The sequence below is a fragment of the Sus scrofa genome, chromosome 13, assembly GCF_054392235.1.
Source record: "Sus scrofa isolate SSC_HxYL_T2T_F1_AM1 chromosome 13, Sscrofa_HxYL_maternal_Yorkshire_Landrace_v2.0, whole genome shotgun sequence".
Taxonomy (NCBI): Eukaryota; Metazoa; Chordata; class Mammalia; order Artiodactyla; family Suidae; genus Sus; species Sus scrofa.
This window is the reverse complement of record NC_139395.1, coordinates 87,677,987-87,687,117: the sequence shown is the minus strand read 5'-3', so window position 1 is coordinate 87,687,117 and position 9,131 is coordinate 87,677,987. Positions and strand designations below refer to the sequence as shown.

At 45.1% G+C, this 9,131-nt stretch overlaps 1 protein-coding gene across 1 annotated transcript; it reads left to right on the top strand.

Annotated features, from left to right (window-relative positions):
* Positions 1-6,842: 6,842 nt before the first annotated feature.
* On the top strand, positions 6,843-7,701 carry LOC146397453 (PRR23 family member E). The gene has a single exon (XM_084989662.1). It carries the CDS (start codon positions 6,926-6,928, stop codon positions 7,619-7,621), a length of 696 nt encoding a protein of 231 aa, XP_084845788.1. The 5' UTR covers positions 6,843-6,925; the 3' UTR covers positions 7,622-7,701.
* The last annotated feature ends 1,430 nt before the right edge of the window (positions 7,702-9,131 follow it).

Here is a 9,131-nt window from a genome sequence, read left to right as displayed (position 1 = left end):
AGATGCCTGCCAAGCACGTCCCACCCTTCTTAAGACTGTGCATCCACTGCTCCTTGTAGGGGGTGGGGGTGGGGCTGAGACCCCCAGAGGGCCTGGGAGGTCAGTGGTCTGCAGGTCCAGCTCTGTTTCTCTAGCCCCCCCTGACCTCCAGCTCTGCCACTGTCCTTGTGCGCTCCTGGAGGAGTCTGCCCTCCCCTGGGCTTCTTCTGCCCACAAGGCTCCTCTCCTTACCCCTTTCCTGAGTGGGGCTCTCACTCCACCTCCAGACACAGCTGCAGGCTCCTCAGTCATCTCTCCATGACCTGATAAGTGGGGCAGTGGCACAGCTGGCCGTCTCCTTGCCCACACTCAGCATAGTTGTATCAGCAGCCTTGTTTCTGGGATAAACGGATAAGTGGTCAATGCAACCAGCTTCTGGCTCTGGTGGAGGCCACCTGACACTGGGCACTGGTGCTACACTCACCTTCAATCACACCTGGTCAGAGCCCTGCCCTCCTCACCCCTGCCCCTCTGCCTTCCCCACCTGGTGAATCTGGGCCCCTCCCTAGGTGAGAGCAACTGTGCTGGGGGGAGACCATCACTGCTTAGACCCACAGTGACCCAGCAGTGATCAGCATGCTGCCCTGGAGTGTGTGAGGACAGTTTTTTCAGGCACAGAACCAGAGGGACATCCCAGAACAGCAAATGTCTGATGGGTGATAAGCAGATTTTTCCTGATGGGTTGGGTGGGGGTCCTGTTTGCCTCAGGAGAATGGGGTCTATCTGCCCTGGACAGAGGGTTCTGTCTCCCCTTTGATCTGCAGTTAAGCCCCCATAGCTGTTCTTTCCCCATATGTGCCTCACAAGACTGCCCCTCCTGTTTAGAACTTTGAAACTCAATAGGAAAAGAAAAAGAGTTACAAACAAAAAATACATTCATATCTTCTTTTATACTTACCTATGGAGTTATATGTACTGATGCCCTTTATTTCCTCAAGTGCATTCGAATTACTGTCGCAGGTCCTTTTGTTTCAGCCTGAAGGACCCCTAGTATTTCTTATGGAGCTGTTCTTCTAGCAGTGAATTCCTTTTTTTTTTTTTTTCTTTTTTTTTTTTTTCCTGTTTATCTGAGGATGCGCTAATTTATTCTTTATTTTTGAAGGGTAGTTTTGCTAGAAGTAGAATTCTTGGTTGACTGTTTTTTCCCCCTCCCAGAACTGTTAATATCTCATCCTGCTGTCTCCATGATTTCTGTTGATGTCTCTGAGGATCCCCTCTACTTGATGAGTTGCTAGCATCTCTAGTGTGGCTTTCAAGATTTTCTCTACTTTAGTAAGACTTTCAATAGTTTGATTGTCTAAGTGTGGATCTCTTTGAATTTGTTCTACTTGAACTTTATTAAGCTTCTTGAACATAGAGATTGTTTTTCATCAGATTTATTAAGTTTTCAGTTATTGTTCCCTCCAATATTCCTTCTGCTCCTTTTTGCTCTCCCCTTTCTCTGGGTCGTTCACATCAATAAACTTTTGTGTATGTAGACACACATGGAACCATGGCTCAGATCAAGCTAGATAAATTATCCACAGCCCCCAAAAGGTCAAATGTGCACCTTTCCACCAATCCACTCCACCCTGCCCTGAGGGAACTTCTACTCTAACTCCTACCACAATGGTTACCTTTAACGTGCTCTTGACTCTCATAACTTAAACCACACAGAATGAATGCCTTTCTTCTGCCTTCTTTTGCTCAATGTGAAGTCTGTGAAAGTACATGTACATGTAGAAATTGTACTTTTATTTTTATTGCTGTATATCCTGTTGTATAAAAATGTCACAATTTAATTATATGTTTTATTGTTGATTGGTATTTCATTTGTTTCTAACTTTACCTTTTGTGATAAAGTTGCTAAAAAACATTCTTTTTTGGTCCACACTCATGGCATATGGAATTTCCCAGGCCAGGGGTTGAATTGGAGCTGCAGCTGCCAGCCTATGCTACAGCCACAGCAGTGCAGAATCTGAGCCTTATCTTTGACCTATACCACAGCTCATCGCAACACCAGAGCATTTAATCCACTGAGCGAAGCCAGGGATTGAACCTGTATCTTCATGGATACTATTCAGGTTTATAACCCACTGAGCCACAGCAGAAACTCCAAAACATTTTTTTACATATATTTTTTGTGGACTCATACAGTTATTTTCTTTTCAGAGATAAACCTAAGAGTGTGATTTCTGGATTATAGAGTATTGGCCTACAGTTTCCAAAGCACTGTTCCAATTTAAAGTCTGACCCTTCACTTTTGAGGATTCTAGTTCCTCCACATGCTTGTCAGCACTGAATAATGTCAGTCTTCTTGATGTTAGCCATTTCAGTAGGTGTGTAATGGCATCTTATTTTGGCTTAAATTGCATTTCCCTGGTGACTAATGATGTTGAGCCCATTTTGTAGGACTATATTCTCTTTGTGAAGGCAAACCCACTTCAAATTAGGCTGTATGCCTTTCTTTTATTGATTGATAGTAGTTATTTTTGTATCCTGCATATATGTCTTTGGCCAGATACAAACATCTCCTTTAGTCTTGTGTCTTCATTCTCTTGATAGTGTCTTCTCATGAACAGTTCTTAAATTTAATGGCATCAAACTTAACAATCTTTTCTTTTTTGGTTAGTAATTTTTAATACCTAAGTAATCTTTGCATATCCCAAAGTTATGAAGTTATGCCCTATTTTTTTAACTTTTTAACTTAAGCTAATTTTAGATTATAGAAAATTTTCCAAAAAATTGTGCAGAGAATTCAGATATGTATTTCACGTAGCTTCTTTTAATTTTAATATTTTATGGAACCATAATACCTTTATCAAAACTGAAAAATAAACATTCTTGGAGTTCCCCTCATGGTGCAGTGGTTAACAAATCTGACTAGGAACCCTGAGGTTGCAGGTTCGATCCCTGGCCTTGCTCAGTGGGTTAAGGATCTGGCATTGCTGTGAGCTGTGGTGTAGGTTGCATACATGGCTTGGATCCCACATTGCTGTGGCTCTAGTGTAGGCCAGTGGCTATAGCTCTGATTAGACCCCTAACCTGGGAACCTCCACATGCTGTGGGAGCAGCCCTAGAAAAGACAAAAAAATAAAATAAAATAAAATAAACATTCTTATTTTTTCTTTTAGAAGTTTTATTATTTTATCTTTGAAATTAGGTCTATGACCCATTTCAAACTAATTTTGTGTGTGGTGTGATGTGTGGGTTAGATCTTTATTTTTAATATGGATATCCATGTGCTCCAGAACCATTTATTGAAAATCATTTCAATTATATAGTGAATCACTGGCAACTTAGCTGAAAATCATGAATTACTGTTATTTAATTAATCAAATTGTCTACTCCTGCATAAAACTGCATTGATGTATTTCCTATAACTTTATAATAGGTCTTAAAATCTGATAGTGTAAGTTCTCCAACTTTATTGTCCTAGGTATTTCTGCTTAATCCCATTATAAGTGTCAGAAGTAGATTTTATTTGGTGATACTGGTAGTTCATTAATCAACATAATGAGTATTAAAGACTTTTAAAACTAAAGAAAGAAATTAATCTTCAAATAGAAAGTTCACACCAAATATGTAGCAGAACAAACCACCATGGAACAAAAAATTAATAATTATACTCCAATGACATATCAAATATGAAAGGATTAGTTATCAGGAGAGGAACACTATGAGGAAAGAAACACTGATAAAATTACTGATAAAAGCAACAAAAGTGGAGCCAAGAGGTTAACTAAACAATATTTCCAAAGTGCTAAGACCAAGTGGCTCTGCAACTGGAATCCTATACCCAGCCAAACTATCAAGCAAAAGGGAGAATGAGATGAATTTTCACATATAAAAACTCCCCAAACTTGATCATGCACAAGTCCTTACAGAATGAATAACAGAATAGAAATTATAGAATTATGCGAATTATATATTTCATTATAGAAATTATAGAATAAAAATGTAAAAGAAAATGAATCCAGAAAGAAATTGTGTAAGTCATAAAGCAGCAGTGAACAGAGCCATCAGTGAAAGCTATTGTTAAATGTAAATATGTATTGATTTAAAAAATTATATATCAAGATCAAGCTAAGATTCCAAACATCAATAAAAAAAAAATGTTAGGAACATGCAAGAAGATAATATAAAAATGGTGCTAAGAATTTTGTTTCCTTGGAGGGATAGTATAGCTATTGATTTACTAATTTAAGGTAAATAAATATTAATGGATAAAATTACTTATTGAAAGATAAATACTGACAGGTAATACTGATGAGTCAACAAAAGCACAAGAAAAAATATACAATTCAAGGCAAAAACCATTCTGAAGACTCAAGGGTAGTGTAGCAGTCAAGATTCTGGCCTGAAGCATTCAAGTGGCTCATTGGAGAACATTTAATGTTCAACAGATGAACTATTTTCAGAGATATGGGAGGACATAAGGAAACCAAGAAGGGACAGTAAAGCACCCAAGGGCTATGGACAATGAGGGTCCTTGACATTTCTGGGCCTGAAAGGGCAGGAAGGGGCAACGACGTGGGTGCCAGAGCCACCTGCCAAGAGAGGCTGCATGACAAAGCTGCATTTTGTTGAGGATATAAAGATTTGAGTAAGACTTGTAAAGAGCTCACCTTTATGAGTTTTGTAGGTACACAAGCCACAGGTGGTGTACCTAGAGACACGGAAATTGGAGCAAATAAACTTGGTGCAAGTTCTATCCTGCTTACTACTTATGTTGCCTCAGCTGTGAAATAGGGGAAGAGTTCAGTGGCGCCCCGGTGGCAGCACAGGTCCTAATAATGGAGCAAACCTGGCCCCAGCCCAGCCCTCCTCCTCAAGGCAGGAAGGGCCACAAGAAGTGATGCTCCTGGCCACTCAGGACCATCAGTTTTGTTCTGCATTCATTTTCCTGTTTACTTTGGGGCTCCTCATGACCTTATGGAATATGTATTAACCCCCCACACAGAAACACAGCCCCACATTTTAAGCAACTAGATTTTCTGGACCCTGCTTGTCTCACAATGAAAGAGTTAATACAGAGCCCAGCACAGAAGCGGCCCTCCTTAAGGGTAGGCATATGGGGATTATCATACATAAGCCTAAGTGAAGGGACCAACATGAGGCATCCAGAACATCTGCATTCTGCCAGCATTCTTGTCCTGGTTGCATTAAGGTTCAGGAAAGTCCAAGCTGGACCAGCACCGGTGCCCGGATGGATGGGGACCCGCATCTTCAAACCCCCACCCAAGGTCCTGGAAGGCCCCACTGCGGTCTGCCTCCAGCCTCCTTCAAACATGGCTCTGCTCTGGACCTTTGCATCTTCTGTTCCCTCCCCCCAACACAGCTGGGGCCCATCAGATTCGGGAAACACCTCCTCCTCCAGGAATTTTCTCTGATCCTTCCACCCTGGGAGGAGGACTTTTTCACACCCTGATAACACCCCACCCCCTCCCAGCCTGGCCCATAAACCAATCTGGTTACACCTTCATTGAAGGGATAAGCAGATGATGAGATCAACTCGGGCAGCTTTAGATTCAGTTTTCGGTGATCGCGTCAAGGGCGGCCGCCCATTGGCCAGTTCTCCACAAGCCCCGCCCCACCCCTGGCACACTCCTATTAAAAAGCACAGAGAGGCCATCTGCCCTCAGACTCAGAGGATCCACGCTACCGGGCTGGATCTGGGGCTGCAGCGGCTGCTGCCTCCTGCCTCAGACCGAAGCCTCTTTGGACCATTTCAGCTGCCACTGCCTAAGCGCCCAGCAGTTCTTGGGACCTGGCTGGAAGGAACCTGGCTGGAAGGAATCATCCCAGGAGAATCAGGTGAGTAAGTTGTGATGTATGGGGCGGGCATGGGGGTCAATCCTGCCCTCTCCCCGCCCCCACTCCCACCCCCAACCTCTGTTTTGAGGTCCTGGCAGACGTAAATAGGGGCCTTCCTGATGTGACGCTGCCCTGGCCACGCTTAGCCTCACTCCATCCTCACTCCCGAGATGCTGGGCCCTGGGTGGATCCTCCCCTCACCACAGGCCCCTGGACTCTTTCTACTTCATGCACACTCTTGTCATGCAGGTTATACTGCTTGTGACAGCCATTGTGACCGTGGGGCAGCAGTTCATATTTCGGAAACATCTCCCAATTTCAAGGAAGTTCCTAACAGGGACCCTTGCTATAGGGAGAAATACCCAATCCTACTGGCCTGACCTTTCCTGGCCAGGCCCTTCAGTGGTCTCTTCACTTCCTTTACCCAGCATTCCCTTGCCAGATGCAGCTGGCTGCTGACTGTGCCATTGGGAACATTCCAAAACATTCCAGGACTCATGTCTCAAGTTCTTAGACACTGCACCCTCAGGAAGTGGGGGAACACCCTGCGTATGGGGAGGGGGAGTGATGGCATCAAGGATAGAATGCTTTAGGTACTTCCAGTGGATGCCACTTTCTAGTGGTTTTCTGTGTATTTCCAACTTTGCTGTTCCTTAACTGATCACGTTGAGGTCTTTGCTTAATCTTCTAATTCACTCCATGGCCAGGTATCCAGCAGGGTGGCTGCTGGCATTCCCCCAGCTTTGTCCTCTGACCTGCATGGAGAGGGGTCATGGGGGCCTGAGTGTTTGACCTCAAGATAAGGAAGGGCCACACACACCCGGACACAGGTCGCTCCTGACATAATGCCCTTTTTGCTCATCCTCCCCCCATGCTTTGAACCCAGCTCTTCCCTCACCTCACCCCTGACCCTTGACCCCTGACCTCCCCTCCAGCCCCTGAGCCCCTCTCCCTGCCCAGCTCTAACCCTCTGTCTGTTCACCTGCAGGTTCCAAGGATCCCCCTGGTGTGCCCTGAGCAATCAGCCCAGTGAGGGGCGTGCAGGGAGTGCAGGCAGTCTCTGGACCCTGTATAGCAATTCTCATCTAGGATGGGCACATGTGCATCCAAGGAGCAGGAACCCCAGGCCCCTGAGGAGACCCACGTCACTTGGGCAGCTCCAGCTCTCCAGGCAGCTATGGGCCCTGCCAATGCCTACTGTTCCCGTCTGGGAGCCCAGCCTGCGACTGACCCCGCCTGCTGGCCTGACATGGGGGCCCCCTGTGCTGTACCCTCCTGGGTGTGGTACCCAGCCCCCTGGAGCTATACCTGGGCACCCTTCCTCAACCAGCTATGGGTAGCACACCCACCTCCAGCTGCCTCAGCACCTTCCATCTGGGCCTGGGGCGTCTCCCACTCTGACCCCCTTGTAAGGAGCCAGCACCTGGCCCCCTTGGCCCCTGAAGTGTTTCCTTACACCGAGGGACCCCCACCCCCATACTCCTCACCCCCTCCACCTCCAAGCCAGGATGCCTCTGCTCACTGTGCCCAGGTAGGGTGGAAGACTCCGGCCAAATCAGCACCCCCGCCTGAAGTGGGAAGGCCATCCAGGGGTGCTTCCCAGTTGAAGACATACCCAGTGCTTCTGTCAAGATGTGCATCCAGGTTCAGCATTTGGGCACCCCAGCCATCCTCCAGCCCAGAGCTCCACCCTCTACCCCCTTCCCCCAGGGCAGACCCTCAGCCTGAGCCCTGCTGCCCTCGCTCCCTGGGGCTGCCCCCTAGGGCCCGCCGCCGCCTCTTCTAGCTCTAATATGTCCTTGTGGACCACCCACTAGCACATAGGGGCCTGTGGGGTCCAATGAGGCCAGTTGTGCCCGCTGTCCAAATAGTTTACAGTCTGTCTCCTGAGCCAAGTTGTGCTGATTCGGTTCCTGGCACCTGTGCCTTGGACTCCCCTCTGCCCACAACCCCCCACTGCTGTAAGGGATGGAGGGCATGTGTATTCTGGTAAAGCTATGTGATAGTGTGTGTTTTTACATTTAAATAAATGATGCTCTGCTATCAGTTGTAACTGTCTTACTCATTAGCATGTTTTGAGGCCTAGCCTTACTTGTGTATGTATTTAGTATAGTGCCCTCACATTTTCCAGTGTGTTAGCAAATTTTCATGCTGTTAGTTCCTACACTTTACTATCTGTGGCATCCTGGTTTCTTTCCTAATTTCCACATAATTACAAGAAGAGGAAATCTTAGTGTAGGTCTGCCAGCTTCATTAGAACCTACTGTCCCTCTTGTTCCTACAGGGCCTCCTCCTGTCTATATTGTGAGCTCATTATGCGTCTGGTAACTTCCTGCAGATTGTACTCAGTCAATTCATTTTTAGCCTTTATTCTTTTCTAATATAATTTTAATGCTATCAAATTTTCTCTAAATATATCATCACTTGAGATGTATTCCATAGTAATATGTGATGCTTTTATTTTTGTATCTTTTTAAAGAATTCCTATAAAGAGGGAAATCAAGTACATTCCAATTGTCTTCTTATTGTCCCAGACAGACCAGAATCATCTATGGTTTTAAATGTCTTGCATAGCTCTGTCTATAATAATTCCAATTACTGTCCCATTCATATTTGGTGTTATAATAAACTATTAATTAACGTGAAAACAATACTCACATAATACAGCTTGAATGTTAAAATGGAAATTATTCACTTAGAATGTCCGTATACTAATGGTATGTAGACTACCCCGAAAACTATATTTTCTCAAGTAGTACTTTGAATAAAACTTGCAGCTCTTAAGCAGAAAAGTATTTTCTTATACTGGTTCTGAGAAAGAGGTTGTTAAAAATATATTTTGAAGGGAGTAAAAATAAATCCCCTAAGGTTCTTGGTATAGTTTTGTAATTTAAAATAATTTATCTGTTAGAAGTTTGCATTAACCTTGCAGAACCCATGTCCATGCTCAGGATCTGAAGGTGGTGGGGTTCAGTCCTGTACCTAGGAAGTAGGTTCCTCAAGTGTAGACCACCCCCTTTGGCTCCTCACAGCTTCTCTCCAGGCCCTGTGTTCCAGATGGTGCTTCTCTAAAGGGAATGCATGTGCCTTTTACCCAGCTGAGGCTTTTCTAAGATGGGAAAGATCCCTTTTGCATGGATTGCAAAAGTCTGGACAAATGTAAGAAGCTGCTGGTGACACACGACTGGCCTCTCAGCAGGTCACAGAGGGTGGTTCCACCATCACCTCCCACAGTGTCCTAAGGATCAGCCCATACCAGGTTAGGGAGCCCTGACATGTCACCAAATTCCACCCCA

Bases quoted from the DNA above. Each gene is read 5' to 3' on its own strand.
- LOC146397453 (XM_084989662.1), top strand. From the start codon at position 6,926: ATGGGCACATGTGCATCCAAGGAGCAGGAACCCCAGGCCCCTGAGGAG.